Source organism: Coregonus clupeaformis, chromosome 24 (assembly GCF_020615455.1).
Source record: "Coregonus clupeaformis isolate EN_2021a chromosome 24, ASM2061545v1, whole genome shotgun sequence".
Lineage (NCBI taxonomy): Eukaryota > Metazoa > Chordata > Actinopteri > Salmoniformes > Salmonidae > Coregonus > Coregonus clupeaformis.
The window spans coordinates 33,824,690-33,843,678 of record NC_059215.1 but is presented as its reverse complement, the minus strand read 5'-3'; the positions used below and the strand labels follow the sequence as shown (position 1 = coordinate 33,843,678).

Below are 18,989 nucleotides of genomic sequence, written 5' to 3'. Positions count from 1 at the left end.
CGATAGGATACAATGCATCAGCCCTTCGCTACATGCTGGCTGGCTGCTTGCTATCTTATTAATGACCCTAATACAGCTACTACAATATATTTAGTAATTATTTTGTACTTATGTAATTTCAAGGTAAATATATTATTTTAGCAAACATTTCATTATATCGTGGAGAGAAACCATGAGAGAGTTTAAATGTATTGGTACTTCACATTTGTACACATATTATATTACATTTGAGGATTCCACATTACAAATCCAATGTAACCGATGGGGATTGGTAACCTCACTCCTCAGCTTCAAATGTCTCCCCCCGCACCTACCTCAGACCTACCTCAATTCATCCCTCACTTTCTCAAGCTCCTCCCCTTTCTGCTCCACGAGTTGTGACATCAGCATTAGCTTCTGAGTGAGCGTGCTCAGTTGGACCCTCTGATCGACAACCAGAGCCTTAAGCTGCTCCAACTCTAGTTTCTGCTGCTCACTCAGTTCCCCTGCAGAATACACATAGTTAGGCATTCACACACACACACACACACACACACACACGCACACAATGCGAGACTGCTATATTATCAGACAAAAATGTGCTTCCGCTGAATGTGATCTGACATATACAGGTAACTGCCAAAATAAAGGAAACACCAACATAAAATGTTGGGCCACCACGAGCCAGAACAGCTTCAATGCACCTTGGCATAGATTCTACAAGTGTCTGTGACTCTATTGGAGGGATGCGACACCATTCTTCCACAAGAAATTCCATAAGTGGGTGTTTTGTTGATGGTGGTGGAAAATGCTGTCTCAGGAGCCGCTCCAGAATCTCCCATAAGCGTTCAATTGGGTTGAGATCTGGTGACTGAGACAGCCATAGCATATGGTTTACATTGTTTTCATGCTCATCAAACCATTCAGTGACCACTCGTGTCCATTGTCATCCTATGGGGGCATAGCCATGATAGCCGATGTAATGGCCATAATAGTGGCCGGCACAGCCTTTTTATTCATGACCCTAAGCATGATGAGATCTTCATTGCTTAATTAACTAAGGAACCACACCTGTGTGGAAGCACCTGCTTTCAATACACTTTGTATCCCTCATTTACTCAAGTGTTTCCATTATTTTGGCAGTTACCTGTATGTAATAAATGAGAAAACCATAATATACTGAAGGGATGGATCAACATGTGAGATTGCACCTGTCATGTCTGTTATCCTGGCATTGGCTGCAGCCAGGTCATGACTCAAAGCCACGATGAGGTCACCCTGGCTACATGTTTCCAGCTGAGACTGGGCCAAGTCTGCCCTGGAGATGAAAACAAGGAAAACTAGAGGAGGCTATTTTAGCTAACAAACTAGGTATTTGGAATGCTTGAACAAAAGTTAAATCTGCACACTGGTATAATGCTCCCTTAGTGTTTACTAGGACGTTCCGACCCCAAAATTCAGTAGAATGTTTGACCATGTTTAGCCTGATTAATCCACTTACTCATAATTCCACAGCTTCACTACGGACGCATGCACATGCACCCGCACACACACGCACACATACACAGTCTTGTACTGTCCTATCCTATTTTCCCTAACCCTAAACCTAACCCACACCCTTACCCTAACCCAAACCTGAAAACCTAACCTTAACCCTAACCCAAAACCTAACCCTAGCTCCTAACCCTAACCCTAAAACTAAACGTAGTTCCTAACCCTAAACCTAACACCAATTCTAACCTTAACCCTAAACCCCCTAGAGATAGCCTTTGACCTTGTGGGGACTAACAAAATGTACCCAGTTGGTCAAATTTTTGTTTGTTTACTATTCTTTTGGGGACTTCTGGTCCCCACAAGTATAGTTAAACACGTCCACGCATGAACGCACGTACACACACACAGAAACAAGGCATTCTATCACCATATTTGAAAGAGATAACTTTCTCTGTGCACACGTTCTTATGATGTAAATTCCTACTTCTAGAGAACTACATTGAATCAGGAGATATTTGACTGTGGTAATATGACCTTTTAAATTAGCTGTAAAAAAATAAGTCTGCATGATCATTAATCTAAGATTTAGAAGACACATGCTGTGCTGTAACTGTCCTATACTGTGTGTTCAGAAATTGACACCAGGGACTCTCATAGGCTTATCTTTAGCTGGAATGCAGTGGCACACATGGGATGGGATAAGAAGACCTCAGATTACATTTAGGAATCAGTGCCTGGGCCTTCAGAAGTCATCCTCTGCTTGGTTTGAGACAAGAGGGTAGTTTCACAGACTGATCCCTATATGGATCATATATATGAGAGTCATTATATAAGAAAAGCATGAGTCATATATTTCTGGCCTCATGAATTATTCATGAGTAAAGCACAGTGTGAGTATGGGGATGTTTGCTGAGTGATGATGTCACTCCTTTGTGCAGGATGGAAACAGTGCTTGTTTAAGATGGCAAGAAATACCATGGTGTGAATACACTGAGACAACATCTAAAGTGAATAACCTTACATGAAGAAATGTGGAGGTTGCATAAATTATGATTTACAATCCAAACTGTTGATGTATTGCATCAAACTTACTATATAATGTGGTAAGGTCCCTCTAGTTAAATGTCAGTAATAGTCTGTGCCTATTGGCGAATGTTTCCACTATTTAGTCTCATCAATATTGAGGCCATCTAATTAGTTGAAAGAAACTCCAAAAAACCTTCTTTACCTGAGTGAAGTGATAATACCCTCCAGGGCTGCTACCTCTGGGGCCTGTTTAGTCTGTGTCTCCAGGGGACTGGTACTCCTCACGGGCCTACTACTCTCCAGACTCCCCTCCAACGCTGTGGAGAGTTATAATACATTATAAAGACTCATACATGGTTAAAACAAGTTATAAAGCATTACATCTGCATCCTGTAAGTATTTAAGTATCAGATTCTCTGGGTCTTTCCTGAAAAATAGACACCAGCTGGTCAGATTCAACGTTCACTGCAGCTCATCCAGAACCATCTGTACAGGATCACCACAAGGCTCGGTCATCTCGCCTGTGCTATTCACCCTGTACACAGACGACTGTAGGAGCTCGGACCCAGATATTATGTTCATGACACAGTAATAATGAACACAGGCAATCCAGAGGGGCGCCTCCAGGCTGAAATCGACAGGTTTCACTGTGGTGTAGTAGCCAGAACTACCTGGACCTCAATGCAACCAAAACCAAAGACCTGGTCATTGACTTCAGAAGAGACCAACCTACCATCCCAGCGCTGGAGGTTAACGGACAGATAATTAAACAAGGGGACGACTACAAATACCTAGGAACCATCATCGACAACAAGCTCTTCTTTAAAAGTAACACTGAACAAATTCCCTCAAAATGTCAACAACGCCTGTTCTTTCTACAGAAATTGAGGAAGTTTAATGTACATCAATCAATCCTCCAAGCATTTTATAATGCTTTAAAAAATCTATCCCAGCTTTTAATATTGTGGGGTGGTTTGGTGCTCTAGGGAACACAAGTCAGAACCCACTGAACAGGATAATACGAATCAGTGGGAAGGTCATTGGAGCAAGCCAGGAACCCCTCAGTGACATTTATAAAAAACGAGTGAGGAAGAAGGGGGAACAAATAGCCTTTGACATGACACACACACCATGACCAGTATAGCCCCCTACCCTCCGGGCACAGGTGTAGAGCTCTCCCATACAAACCCGAAGAGAGCAGCTTCTAGTTTTGTGCCAACATCCATCAAACTCCTCACCCCTCTCATTTTTCTTTGTATCTATGTGTATGTATAGCCTGTGATTGCATAGAATGCCTCTGATCCTTTATACAGCCTACCAGTTTTTGTGTTCTATGTTGTTATGTGTCCAGTAGCAGTGTGTGGGCAAAATAACTGGGGAAGCCAGAAAAAAAGCTGTGTGTTGTGATAATTGTGCTGTTTGCTCTATAACGTGTTAGTTCATATGCCTTGACACCGTGATATATAGCCCTAAGGCCCGAGACAATAAGAAGACACAGTGGCAGAATAAATTCAATCACACCTTTGTTTCATCACAAAACCGGAGAGCAACCTCTGTCTGGTGAAGTCAACAAAGCATATTGCATGTAACAAACAGTTACATGACCTACAGCATGGTCAAGCAAGTTAATGTTGACGACATTTTCGGACCACTAAACAACTATTGATTTAGAACCACGGAGAGTTTTCGCGAGTCGCAAAGAAAACAGGTGCTGCCTCCTCTATTTCAGCACCATTTCAACTTCAACATCATCAAATCACCTATACTTAGTCTAATACAGTGACAACTAAAAGATACCAAAAACAATTTAGTCCAATCAACGTAAGCTAAATATGATGTGGCTGTCCATGGTTCTGATTTCTGTGTGCCTGTGTGCGTGCACATTTGTGCAAGTAGAAAAAACATGTTGACTCACCAATGCCATCCTCCTCTCTTTCATGTTGACGAAACGGTCTATCACTCTTTTTTGTTGTCCAAGGCTACCTGGCTAAAATGCTTGCTCACTAGCTTAACTTCCATTCATGGGCAATGTTAGCTAGTTAACATTAGCCTTCTAAATCTAGCTACACATTGAACTTCCATCCTCTCAGGCCAGGGGCACAATGTATGAATTAATGGTTGGATCAGAATCGTTGTTATAATAATTGGCCAGTACGGAGAATTAAGTCAAACCACTAGTCCAAATCCCTATCTCCATCCATTTAATTTAGGAAAGGGCCAATTTTAGCTAGCTAGCTAGCCACCGGAGAACAACAACACAACAAGATGCAACAATTCAAGTTGTTTCTGTCAGTGATGAATGCTCTCAATGCAATTTGATAGGAGTGAAGCCAAATCCAAAACTGGCTTCCCTTGACACCTTTTCTGGTGCGCCAGGACCATTCACAGTTGTGCTCACTCAGTTTAGCTCAATGCTGATTGGCTATTATTTTTATTTTTTTATGTATCAATGGAGGCCAAATGCTCGCTGGCTTCCCTTGTATTCAATGCTACGGGCGGCAACAATGTCATACTCTTTTGGACCAGACAGAATCAGATAGATGGCCTACACATAAGGGCGCTGTTTCGCTCGCTTGGATGCTTTCTCAAGTGAGATACATTCAGCTTCTTGCGAATTGAAGGAAAATTATGAAACACAGAGAGACAAAATATATATATATATATTTTTTTTATATGATTTGGGGAAGCCTGGCTTCCCCTGGCATCCATGAATACACACCACTGTATGTGTCTTGTATGTACCAATTCATCACCACACATGAAGCTCCCTTCCAGGAAATAAAAGTTATTTGCATAGAATTTTGAATAAGTAAAGTGTTACTGAGTTTATTTCACACCCAGTAACACCAAGTATGACTATGCATTGATCATACACTCTCTGGCATTTGAATATCTGTAACTGAGGAAAAGATGTGCTTCTAGCATTGCATTATATGTGACTGTCATCTAGTGACATACAATAGCACTACATTGCATTAAGCACACTACTGTGTCCAGTGCTGTTTAATTTAGACTAAACAGCACTGGGAATTGACCAACAGTGCCTTCAGAAAGTATTCATACCCCTTGACTTATTCCACATTTTGTTGTGTTACAGCCTGAATTCATATTTGATTCAATTGATTATTTTCTCACCCATCTACACACCATACCCCATAATGACAACGTGAATTTGTTTAGCAAATTTATAGAAAATTAAATACAGAAATATCTCATTTGCATACAGTACCAGTCAAAAGTTTGGACACACCTACTTATTACAGGGTTTTTCTTTATTTTTACTATTTTCTACATTGTAGAATAATAGTGAAGACATCGAAACTATGAAATAACACATATGGAATCATGTAGTAACCAAAAAAGTGTTAAACAAATCAAAATATATTTTATATTTGAGATTCTTCAAATAGCCACCCATTGCCTTGATGACAGCTTTGCACACTCTTGGCATTCTCTCAACCAGCTTCATGAGGTCTCCCGAGTGGCGCAGTGGTCTAAGGCACTGCATCGCAATGCTAGCTGTGCCACTAGAGATCCTGGTTCGAATCCAGGCTCTGTCGTAGCCGGCCGCGACCGGGAGACCCATGGGGCGGCGCGCAATTGGCCCAGCGTCGTCCAGGGTAGGGGAGGGAATGGCCGGCAGGGATGTAGCTCAGTTGATAGAGCATGGCGTTTGCAACGCCAGGGTTGTGGGTTCGATTCCCACAGGGGGTATAAAAAAAAAAGATTTAAAAAAAGTATAATAATAATGTGACTAAACTGTAAGTCGCTCTGGATAAGAGCGTCTGCTAAATGACTTAAATGTAATGAGGTAGTCACCTGGAATGAATTTCAATTAACAGGTGTGCCTTCTTAAAAGTTAATTTGTGGAATTTCTTTCCTTCTTAATGCATTTGAGCCAATCAGACTGAACAGGTTTTCAAGTAGTATTTTGCCTGTTGCTTAGCTCTATTCCGTTTATTTTTATCCCCAAAAAACTCCCAAGTCCTTGCCAATGACAAGCATAACATGATGCAGGCACCACCATGCCTGAAAATGTAAAGAGTGGTACTCAGTGATGTGTTGTGTTGGATTTGCCCCAAACATAATGTTTTGTATTCATGACATAAAGTTCATTTCTTAGCCATATTTTTCGCAATTTACTTTAGTGCTTTATTGCAAACCGGATGCATGTTTTGGAATATTTGTATTCTGTACAGGCTTCCTTCTTTTCACTCTGTCATTTAGCTAATAATTGTGGAGTAACTACAATGTTGTTGATCCATCCTCAGTTTTCTCCTATCACAGCCATTAAACTCTGCAACTGTTTTAAAGTCACCATTGGCCTCATGTTGAATTCCCTGAGTGGTTTCCTTTCTGTCCGGCAACTGAGTTAGGAAGGACGCCTGTATCTTTGTAGTGACTGGGTGTATTGATACCCCAGCCAAAGTGTAATTAATACAGTGAGGGAAAAAAGTATTTGATCCCCTGCTGATTTTGTACATTTGCTCACTGACAAAGAAATGATCATTCTATAATTTTAATGGTAGGTTTATTTGAAAAGTGAGAGACAGAATAACAACTAAAAAAATCCAGAAAAACGCATTTCACAAATGTTATAAATTGATTTGCATTTTAATGAGGGAAATAAGTATTTGACCCCCTCTCAATCAGAAAGATTTCTGGCTCCCAGGTGTCTTTTATACAGGTAACGAGCTGAGATTAGGAGCACACTCTTAAAGGGAATGCTCCTAATCTCAGATTGTTACCTGTATAAAAGACACCTGTCCACAGAAGCAAACAATCAATCAGATTCCAAACTCTCCACCATGGCCAAGACCAAAGAGCTCTCCAAGGATGTCAGGGACAAGATTGTAGACCTACACAAGGCTGGAATGGGCTACAAGACCATCGCCAAGCAGCTTGGTGAGAAGGTGACAACAGTTGGTGCGATTATTCGCAAATGGAAGAAACACAAAAGAACTGTCAATCTCCCTCGGCCTGGGGCTCCATGCAAGATCTCACCTCGTGGAGTTGCAACGATCATGAGAACGGTGAGGAATCAGCCCAGAACTACACGGGAGGATCTTGTCAATGATTTCAAGGCAGCTGGGACCATAGTCACCAAGAAAACAATTGGTAACACACTACGCCGTGAAGGACTGAAATCCTGCAGCGCCCGCAAGGTCCCCCTGCTCAAGAAAGCACATATACAGGCCCGTCTGAAGTTTGCTGAACTGGGTGAAAGTGTTGTGGTCAGATGACACCAAAATGGAGCTCTTTGGCATCAACTCAACTCGCCGTGTCTGGAGGAGGAGGAATGCTGCCTATGACCCCAAGAACACCATCCCCACCGTCAAACATGGAGGTGGAAACATTATGCTAAGGGGACAGCACAACTTCACCGCATCAAAGGGACGATGGACATGTACCGTCAAATCTTGGGTGAGAACCTCCTTCCCTCAGCCAGAGCATTGAAAATGGGTCGTGGATGGGTATTCCAGCATGACAATGACCCAAAACACACGGCCAAGGTAACAAAGGAGTGGCTCAAGAAGAAGCACATTAAGGTCCTGGAGTGGCCTAGCCAGTCTCCAGACCTTAATCCCATAGAAAATCTGTGGAGGGAGTTGAAGGTTCGAGTTGCCAAACGTCAGCCCCGAAACCTTAATGACTTGGAGAAGATCTGCAAAAAGGAGTGGGACAAAATCCCTCCTGAGATGTGTGCAAACCTGGTGGCCAACTACAAGAAACGTCTGACCTCTGTGATTGCCAACAAGGGTTTTGCCACCAAGTACTAAGTCATGTTTTGCAGAGGGGTTGAATATTTAGCAGCTTTACATTTTTAATTAATTTGTAAACATTTCTAAAAACATAATTCCACTTTGACATTATGGGGTATTGTGTAGGTCAGTGACACAAAATCTCAGCTGTAACACAACAAAATGGAAAAAGTCAAGGGGTGTGAATACTTTCTGAAGGCACTGTATATGGATAGGGCTAAAACATTACATTGTGTCACGTCTCCTCCCGTTGCTCCCCTCCGGCGCTCTGATTCGCCGGTCTACTAAGCCACCGGTCTGAGCGCACCAACTCGGCAACACCGAAATGGAAACCCAACGCACCCTAATCACAATTTACATTTTTACATTTACATTTACGTAATTTGGCAGACGCTCTTATCCAGAGCGACTTACAAATTGGTCTCACAAACCATTCAGTGACCACTCGTGCCCTGTGGATGGGGGCATTGTCATCCTATGGCGCACCTGCACCTCATCATCTCATCACCAACCCTATATAGCCCTGGACTGTTCAGTGTTGTGTTGTGTGTGATTGTTAGTGTCATGTCGTGTACTCGCTCTTGGTTGTTCTCTTGCTCAGTGTTAAGTAAACCTTTACATTGTTGATTCCTGTGTCTGCATCCTGCCTCTTCGTATCCTCAGTACTCGTCACAGAATCACACACCAATCACGAAGATGGATGCAGCAGGTAATCCTCCTGGAGTTTCCCAGCACCTCGACCAGCACCAGCAGCAGATTGCCCAGCTGAACGCCGCCGTGCAGGAAGTGCTCCAAACGCTGCATAAACTGACCATCGCTCTGGTTCCACCTCAGGGAGCGGTGAGTGCACCCAGTCCACCTCCTCCCGTGCTATCACCAACGTCTGAGGGACCCCTCGCCCTGCCGGAGCGCTATGACGGGAAAACAACAAAATGTAGAGGCTTCCTGCTACAGGTCTCACTGTATCTGGTGCATCAGCGTGGGGCATCTCCATCAGACCAAGCCAGGATAGCGCTGGTGATTTCGCTACTGAAGGGAAAGGCGCTGGATTGGGCCATGGCGATCTGGGAAGGAGGTGAGGCCGCTGCGCTTCCCTACTCCACCTCCCTCGCTCGGTTCAGGGCGGTATTCGATCATCCCACGGAGGGAAAGGACGGGCCCCTCGGAACGCCCCGGCAGGCAAACTAGTTCCTCTCCCAGTGCCTTAGCGACCTTGGTCACACCTGTCCATAGACTCCCACGTTCTGACGGCTTCACCACAGTCCTGGTGGTCGTAGATCGGTTCTCCAAATCATGCTGTTTTTTGCCACTAACTGGTCTTCCTTCTGCTCTCCAGGTCGCTGAGGTCCTGTTCCAACAGGTCTTCCGGTATTATGGACTTCCGGAGGACATAGTCTCGGACTGTGGCCCCCAATTCACCTCCTGAGTGTGGAAGGCTTTCCTGGAGAAGATCGGGGCCACAGCCAGCCTCACTTCCGGGTATAGGCCTCAGTCGAATGGGCAGGTGGAGCGCATGAACCAGGAGCTGGGGAGGTTTCTTCGTTTCCACTATCAGGACCGGCAGGGTGAGTGGGCGAGGTTTCTTCCCTGGGCAGAATATGCCCAGAACTCCCTCGTTCACTCCTCCATGGGGCTCACTCCCTTCTAGTGCGTCCTTGGACACCCAGCCAGGGCCGGACAGGTCTGGGACGCCGCCCATGTCCATCTCCAGAGGGCCATTTGTCGGCAGAAGGACCAAGCCGACCGCCACCACAGTGAGGCCCCCGTATTCCAGCCTGGGGATCGTGTCTGGCTGTCCACTAAAAACCTCCCTCTCCGCCTGCCCTGCAAGAAACAGAGCCCCCGGTTTGTGGGGCCGTTTAAAGGTCCCCCGGCGGATAAATGAGGTATCGTACCGGCTGCTCCTTCCCCCTCACTACCGTGTCTCACCCACTTTTCATAAGTCTCTCCTCAGGCCGGTGGTTCCTGGTCCTCTGGTGGATGCCGTCCCCCGGGGTACACCCCCGCCCCTGGACATTGACGGGAGTCCGGCGTATGCGGTGAGGGACCTGCTGGACTCCAGGTTCCGTGGGGGATGGCTCCGTTACCTGGTGGACTGGGAGGGGTATGGTCCTGAGGAGAGGAGCTGGGTTCCGGTTGGGGACGTTCTGGACCCCAACCTAATTTGGGACTTCCACCACCACCGCCGCCCTGACCGGCCCGCTCCTCGTCCTCGGGGTCGTCCTCCTGGTTGGTGATGTCCTGCGGCGGGAGCCGTTGCTCCCCTCCGGGACTCTGATTCACCGGACTACTGAGCCAAAAACATAATTCCACTTTGACATTATGGGGTATTGTGTAGGTCAGTGACACAAAATCTCAGCTGTAACACAACAAAATAGAAAAAGTCAAAGGGTGTGAATACTTTCTGAAGGCACTGTATATAGATAGGGCATTACACTGTATCACGTCTCCTCCCGTTGCCCCCCTCCGGCACTCTCATTCGCCGGTCTACTGAGCCACCGGTCTGAGTGCACCACCTCATCAACACCGGAATGGAAACCCAACGCACCCTAATCACCTCCAGTGCACCTGCACCTCATCATCTCATCACCACCCCTATATAGCCATGGACTGTTCAGTGTTGTGTTGTGTGTGATTGTTAGTGTCATGTTGTGTACTCGCTCTTTGTTGATCTCTTGCTCAGTGTTAAGTAAACCTTTACATTGTTGATTCCTGCGTCTGCGTCCTGCCTCTTTGTATCCTCAGTACTCGTCACACACTGGTGATTTTATGTAAAGTTGAAGTCGGAAGTTTAAATACACCTTAGCCAAATACATTTAAACTCAGTTTTTCACAATTCCTGACATTTAATCCTAGTACAAAATTCCCTGTCTTAGGTCAGTTAGGTCAGTTTAAGAATGTGAAATGTCAGAATAATAGTAGAGAGAATGATTTATTTCAGATTTGATTTATTTAATCACATTCCCAGTGGGTCAGAAGTTTACATACACTCAATTGGTATTTGGTAGCATTGTCTTTAAATTGTTTAACTTCGGTCAAACGTGGGGTAGCCTTCCACAAGCTTCCTACAATAAGTTGGGTGAATTTTGGCCCATTCCTCCTGACAGAGCTGGTGTAACTGAGTCAGGTTTGTAAGCCTCCTTGCTTGCACACGCTTTTTCAGTTCAAATTTTCTATAGGATTGAGGGCTTTGTGATGGCCACTCCATTACCTTAACTTTGTTGTCCTTAAGCCATTTTGCCACAACTTTGGACGTATGCTTGGGGTCATTGTCCATTTGGAAGACGCATTTCTGACCAAGCTTTAACTTCCTGACTGATGTCTTGAGATGTTGCTTCAATATATCCACATAATTTTCCTTCCTCATGATGCCATCTATTTTGTGAAGTGCACCAGTCCCTCCTGCAGCAAAGCACCCCCACAGCATGATGCTGCCACCCCTGTGGTTCACGGTTGGGATGGTGTTCTTCGGCTTGCAAGCCTTCCCCTTTTTCCTCCAAACATAACGATGGTCATTATGGCCAAACAGTTCTATTTTTGTGTCATCAGACCAGAGGACATTTCTCCAAAAAGTACGATCTTTGTCCCCATGTGCAGTTGCAAACCGTAGTCTGCCTTTTTAATGGCGGTTTTGGAGCAGTGGCTTCTTCCTTGCTGAGCGGCCTTTCAGGTTATGTTGATATCGGACTCGTTTTACTGTGGATATAGATACTTCTGTACCGGTTTCCTCCAGCATCTTCAGAAGGTCCTTTGCTGTTCTGGGATTGATTTGCACTTTTCGCACCAAAGTACGTTCATCTCTAGGAGACAGAACGCGTCTCCTTCCTGAGCGGTTGTCACGCCCTGGCTCTGGGGACTCTTAAATGTTGAGCCAGTGTGTGGATTTTTCTATATTAGTTTTTCTATGTTTTCGTTCTAGATCGTTTTGATCTATGTTGGCCGGGGTGGTTCCCAATCAGAGGCAGCTGTAGCTCGTTGTCTCTGATTGGGGTCCATATTTAGGCAGACTGTTTTGCACTAGTCTTTGTTGGATCTTGTTCCGTAAGGTTTGTTTTGGTGTTAACCTAGGACTTCACGTATCGTTTGGTTTGTTGTTTTGATCGTGTGTTGAGTACAAATAAAATGTACGCTTATCACGCTGCGCCTTGGTCCGTGTCTTCAGTCGACGACCGCGACAGAAGATCCCACCATAAGAGGACCAAGCAGCGTGCCCAGGAGGAGAAGATGGCGATGTCGCAGGTGGGCAAATGGTGGTCTTGGGAGGAGATCTTCGCGGGCAGAGGGCCATGGGCAAAGGTAAATGCCCAGGCCGACGACGGACACGCGAGAGGCAACCCCAAGAAAATGTTTTGGGGGGGCACACGGCGTGGATGAGGGGGCAGCAGGAGGCAGCTACAGGGCGAATCTGCGGACTAGGATAGGAGGCCACCAGGTTACGGGGGCTATTGGTCATGAGGGAGATGGAGAGTGTAGAGAAACGGCGAGAGGAACTGGATAGGCAGCAGAGGGAGCGGAGGTTTAGAAGGAAACCCAGTCCCGCTCCTCGCACCAAGCAAGTGGTGTGTGTCACCAGTCCGGTCCGGCCCGTTCCTGATTCCCGCACAAGGCCAGTGGTGTGTGTTCCCAGTACGGTCCGGCCCGTTCCTGCTCCCCGCACTAAGCCAGTGGTGCGCGTCGCCAGCCCGGTCCGGCCCGTTCCTGCTCCCCGCACCAAGCCAGTGGTGCGCGTCGTCAGCCCGGTCCGGCCCGTTCCTGCTCCCCGCACCAAGCCAGTGGTGCGCGTGCGTCAGCCCGTCCGCCCGTTCTGCTCCCCGCACCATGCCAGTGGTGCGCGTCGTCAGCCCAGTCCGGCCCGTTCCTGCTCCCCGCACCAAGCCAGTGGTGCGCGTCGTCAGCCCAGTCCGGCCCGTTCCTGCTCCCCGCACCAAGCCAGTGGTGCGTGTGTCCAGTCCGGCACGGCCTGTGCCTGTTCCACCGGTGCCTGTTCCACCGGTGCCTGGCCAGAGCAATCCGCTCCACCGGTGTCCAGTCCAGCTCCGGCCAGCGGGACCAGATCAGGGGCGCAACGGGGGGGTGTAGAGAGAGTGGTGGTCACGCCCGGAGCCGGATCCGCCTCCGAGGCGGAATGCCCACCCGGCCCCTACCCTCTTGTGTTTGTGTGGCGCGGTCGCAGTCCGCGCCTTTGGGTGGGGGGTACTGTCACGCCCTGGCTCTGGGGACTCTTAAATGTTGAGCCAGGGTGTGGATTTTTCTATGTTTAGTTTTTCTATGTTTTCGTTCTAGATCGTTTTGGTCTATGTTGGCCGGGGTGGTTCCCAATCAGAGGCAGCTGTAGCTCGTTGTCTCTGATTGGGGTCCATATTTAGGCAGCCTGTTTTGCATTAGTCTTTGTGGGATCTTGTTCCATAAGGTTTGTTTTGGTGTTAACCTAGGACTTCACGTATCGTTTTGTTTGTTGTTTTGATCGTGTGTTGAGTACACATAAAATGTACGCTTTTCACGCTGCGCCTTGGTTCCACGAGTCTTCCTGTAACGATCGTGACAGCGGTATGATGGCTGCGTGGTCCCATGGTGTTCATTCTTGCGTACTATTGTTTGTACAGATGAACGTGGTACCTTCAGGCATTTGGAAATTGCTCGAAAGGATGAACCAGACTTGTGGAGGTCTACAATTGTTTTTCTGAGGTCTTGGCTGATTTCTTTTGATTTTCCCATGATGTCAAGCAAAGAGGCACTGAGTTCAAGGTAGGCCATGAAATACATCCACAGGTACACCTCCAATTGACTAAAATGATGTCAATTAGCCTATCAGAAGCTTCTAAAGCCATGACATAATTTTCTGGAATTTTCCAAGCTGTTTAAAGACACAGTCAACTTAGTGTATGTAAACTTCTGACCCACTGGAATTGTGATACAGTGAATTATAAGTGAAATAACCTGTCTGCAAACATTGTTGGAAAAATTACTTGTGTCATGCACAAAGTAATGTCCTAACCGACTTGCCAAAACTATAGTTTGTTAACAAGAAATTTGTGGAGTGGTTGAAAAATGAGTTTTAATGACTCCAACCTAAGTGTATGTAAACTTCCGACTTCAACTGTACTTTATGCCGCATTTGTTGATAACGAAATCTGAAAATACTCTGGATACATTCAGTAACATGATACGAATAATCCTGGAAAATGTGGAGTAGGTGCAACGTAAGACAAAACAATTACTATGGGTTTGAGTGAGAGGACTAACTGGTGTCTCCAAGTGGCCACACACCTCTCCAAAGTGTGCACAGTTCCTAAGCAATTTCAATGCACTTTTATACTCAAAGATGTGTCTTCAACTAAAAGCACACTTGTAGTTGTTTTGTTTGGAACACAGCCCTGCATCCCCGCCATCACACAATTACTGTTGTTGTTTACACAATCCAAAAATGGCCCATTATAAATCACAGTCTGGGTCAGGTGGGCATAATTTAAAAGCTTGTTCTATTGTCAACATCACGAGCTAAGTTATAAAATACAATCTTACAGTGCTAGACTTTCACAGGACAATTCAGAGAAACAGATCGTAATTTTGGTGTGCATAGAAAGGAGTCATGCGCGCATTCTTGCGTGTTCAGCGGCAAATTTGCTTTACTATACACAAACATAGGCTCATTCTGTTCAGAACAACCCAGGGTATGAGGCCATGTCATCTTGTAGCTGTACATCAAAACATAGTGATCATAAACGTTGACACTGTATATGACATGAGTTTTGTGATATGGAAATGTGAAGTGCACATTTGGACTCGGGTGTTTGGCTTGCTTGTATGACATCAAAGAGGTATTTATTATAATCCTCAACGTCGCATCTTTCAAAATACATTTAGTCCTCTTAATTTACAGCATTTCCTTCACTCAGAATTTTTTTGGGGTGCAAAAGTTGCCCAATTATCTGTTGTTAAAGCACAGAGATGCCCTGTATCCAGATGCCAATTTTTTTTGCCAGGCTTCTAGGGTTCTCCTATTCCAATGCCTGTGGGAACAAGACCAGCCAGACGGACAGACGGCCAGACAACCAGAGAGCCAGACAGTCCACTCCTGTGACCCCCCCTCCTCACCTCTCAGCTGTCCAATCAGCACTTCCCTCTCCTCCTCCACCTCCTGGGCTCTCTGTCTGCTCTGGACCCAGCGCTGCTCCAAGGCCACGATGGTGTGCGCATGCTGCCGCACCTGCTCCCTGTACTCAGCCTCCCAGACCCCGTAGCGCTCCCTCTCCTCCTCTGCTCCCTTCTCCAAGGCTTCCTTCACCTTATCCTGCCACTCCTCCTCCCTCCTGCCTGCCTCCTCCAGCCTGGTGCAGCACTCGGCCTCCTGGGTCTGCGCCTCCTGCTGCAGTGTAGTCTGGGAAATGAGAGAAATACGTAGAAAGAAAGGAGGATTGTAACATCTGTTTCCTGGTGGACCACTGTGTATGCTAGTTTTCAGTTTCAGTTGTTCTCCTAGTAGATTTATCTTTATGTATCTTTAGCACCAGCTAGTTGTTGTATTACTTGACTGCTTTAAGGGTGAATCCTTTGACAGCTTAATAACACACTGAGTTACAAAACAAACAGACTGATGGAACCAGCATCCACAGTGTTCTCGAAGGACCTGTATTTTATTGTGTTACTTTTTATTTAATTTTTTACTTTATTTTGTAAATATTTTCTTAACTCTATTTCTTGAACTGCATTGTTGGTTAAGGACTTGTAAGTAAGTATTTCACGGTATGGTTGTATTCGGTACTGTTGTATTCGGCGCATGTGACAAATACAATTTGATTTGACTAGGAAAAATGTGTCAAAACCATCCCAGCACCTGGCCCCCTCACCTGGGCTTGTCTGAGTGCCTCCAACTCCCCATTCAGCTCCTCCAACTCCTTTTGCCTGGCCTCTTCTTCATGCTGTGCCACAGTCATCTACAATGGAAGTAAGGGGACATAAAGATGTACATCTTTTCCTGGATGTCAACAAAGTGTTGCTATTAAATCCACTTTCCCAGTCATGTACATGCATTTTTATGTCAGTTGTTAATATATATGGAGTGTGTGTGTGTATATGTGTGCAAGTGTGTGTGAGTGCCCGCAAACGTGCATGTGTGTGTGGGAGCCAACCTGCTGTCTCTGCTGCACCAGCTCCTCTCTGGTAATGCTCAGAATCTCCTGCAGCTCTCTGGACTTTGCATCTCTCTCCTGGAGCTCCTCCAGGTCTACCTGCACCCCAGAAAAGACACAGTGACCATATGACCACTAAACAACCCTATCAGCCACATCATATTTGCAATCTTTCTATACATCACATTAAAACCACTGATGAGCAAATTAGGCCTTAAATAGGAAAACCAACCAATCAAACTCACTGGAAGTTTATTGATAATGAGAGTGATCTTCCATTGGGTTACACATACATCAATGATTGTCCCATTTGTATGAGGGTTCTGGGCCTATTTTCAAAAGTCTCAGAGTAGGAGTGCTGATATAAGATCCGTTGTGCCTTTCAAGATTACATGTAAGCTTATACGTACAGGGATAACCTGATCCCAGAGCTTCGCTCATACTCTGAGATGCTTTGTGTATACGGGGCCTGATGTCTGTTCTTACTGCATTTCCTTTTTTGAACATCTACTCCTGTTCTGTGTATGTGGCTTACAGAGCTGAACGTTCAGTGCAAAAAAAATGTCAGTACAGAGCAAAGTGATAGGGCACTAATTCTACCTACCTTCAGACGTTGAAGCTCCACTTTGTATCCCTGGTGCTCATTGACCAGGGTTCTGATGCCACTCAGGACTCCTGTGGGATACAAAAGGATATTAGATCATATGGACCCCTTTGTGATTTTAACCCATATATGGACCATAGTAGTACTCTAGTCCCCTAGTACCCATGTGTGTGTGTTAGTTAGTTCTCCCTTTAATAATTATCTCCTAATTTAAGATATGGATACGACTTTGCAATATTCCATTATTACAGTGTTTTTCATGCCTTGTCCTGCGACTTTCCAGGAACACTGGAACACTGCTTTACCACATAAATACATAATTGACTACGTAAAGATGTACAAATACAACAAACTAAACAAAATGTGAACAGCTAGATTTTTTAAATCACCTTCAGTGGGATGTGAAGCATCTATCCCAGCTTCCAGTAGGGCCTGGGTGGCACTATGAAGCAGTGGGAGCTGGGTAGCCATTATGGAGAGGACTGAAGCCTGGACCCAGGCCAGAGCTGGAGACACACTCTCCTCCTGTAGTGAGGTCATGGACTTCTCCAGGGCATTTGCCGAGCATGCCTCCTGTAATTGACTCTGATTGAGTGGACAAGTGTGTGTGTGTGCTATTTAGGATGTTTGGGTGAAAGTATCAAAGCAGCATCTCAATTTGCTAGGGGAACACTTGAGACAGACACGTTTCTTGACTGTCTGGTTGAGAGTTGACTTGTGTCACATTGTTGGCTATGCGTTGCATGTACCCTAATTTGTAAGCCACTCCGGATTTCAGCATCTTATAATTGACACATACACACTGTATGACTGTATATCCAAATGTAGGAGTATGCAAATGTGAGGGAGTGAATACCTGACAGGTCTCCAGCCTACTCTTCAGCCTCTCTGTGTCCTCTGCTGCCCTCTCCTGTTCAGTCCTGACCTCCTTCAGTTGTCCTTCCAGCTCCTCTACCTTACTCATCAGGCTCTCTCTCTCTCCTAGCAGCTCTGCCACCTGCTCTAATACCTACAAGGAGCAAAGGTCACAGCCAGTGGCTAAATTATGGATGACCACATTCCTTTGGCTAGCATAGCCATATAACACCCCAAGTAATTTGCGGATCTGTTTCCCCACATTTCTGGTCATCACAAACCATCATGGCCCAACCCAATGTTTTTCAATAAGACGAAAATGGAATTGGAATTCCAGTTTACTTCCTTGACTGAATTGAAATGTACCCCAACCCTGCAAATCTTCACAATATGTAGCTCTCTGGGACATTTTATATACTTTTATGTTATCAATCAGTGTCTTTTCTATACTGTCAACAGAGAGGTCCCACTAACCTGCTGGTCTGACAAGGCATCATGGGAAATGGAGTCAGAGGGTTCAGTGGGTAACATCATCAGCAGCTGGTCACGAAGGTGCTCAATCTGAGACAAAAAACACTATTTCACTCCCTCACTTCTCGCCATTTCAGTTTAAGTCAATCATACTCATGAAATCACACTTTAATTTCTATGAGGAAGGATATTTAAATTGATTTGCGTAATTATCTGGAACTAGAATTAGAGAGGCACTAGAATTATTTGATCTTACCTGTGCCTGCACCAGCTCCAGCTCAGCTTTGCTCTTCTCTTGCTGTGTGTGCCTCTCTGCCTCAGACTCCGCTAACATAGAAGCTTGCTCCTAGAGCACACCATGATAGGAGTCAACCTAGAGCTTTGGAACTACAGTGTATTCACATTTCCCAAAAACTATCCCACTAGATCTAACTGCATCATTTCCTCCCAATAATATGTTATATGTATCCAATCAATGTTCCTCGAAAAGGGACAAATCCTCACTTGAGATATGTACGCATAACTCAAAAGTCACACCGACACATCAACATGATATACTGTATGTGAAACTTTAAATTACACGCACAGATCTCACGTTAGGATTTGTCCCTGTAAAAGCATTATATTTCTATACACTCTTATAAAAAAGGGTTCCAACTAGAACAATAG

At 45.4% G+C, this 18,989-nt stretch overlaps 1 protein-coding gene across 2 annotated transcripts in view; it reads right to left on the bottom strand.

Annotated features, from left to right (window-relative positions):
• fhad1 (forkhead-associated (FHA) phosphopeptide binding domain 1) overlaps positions 1–18,989 on the bottom strand; it is a 48,985-nt gene that overhangs the window by 10,748 nt on the left and 19,248 nt on the right. The window contains exons 11-21 of one of the 2 annotated variants that reach the window (XM_041870349.2): positions 18,577–18,666; positions 18,324–18,410; positions 17,851–18,003; positions 17,384–17,579; positions 16,995–17,065; positions 16,391–16,489; positions 16,109–16,195; positions 15,357–15,639; positions 2,702–2,816; positions 1,191–1,297; positions 326–485 (exon numbers count right to left, since the gene is read on the bottom strand). In XM_041870349.2, coding sequence (XP_041726283.2) covers positions 326–485; positions 1,191–1,297; positions 2,702–2,816; positions 15,357–15,639; positions 16,109–16,195; positions 16,391–16,489; positions 16,995–17,065; positions 17,384–17,579; positions 17,851–18,003; positions 18,324–18,410; positions 18,577–18,666 — 1,448 coding nt within the window. The remainder of the gene's footprint in view (positions 1–325; positions 486–1,190; positions 1,298–2,701; positions 2,817–15,356; positions 15,640–16,108; positions 16,196–16,390; positions 16,490–16,994; positions 17,066–17,383; positions 17,580–17,850; positions 18,004–18,323; positions 18,411–18,576; positions 18,667–18,989) is intronic. The other variant, XM_041870350.2, reaches the window with a different exon arrangement.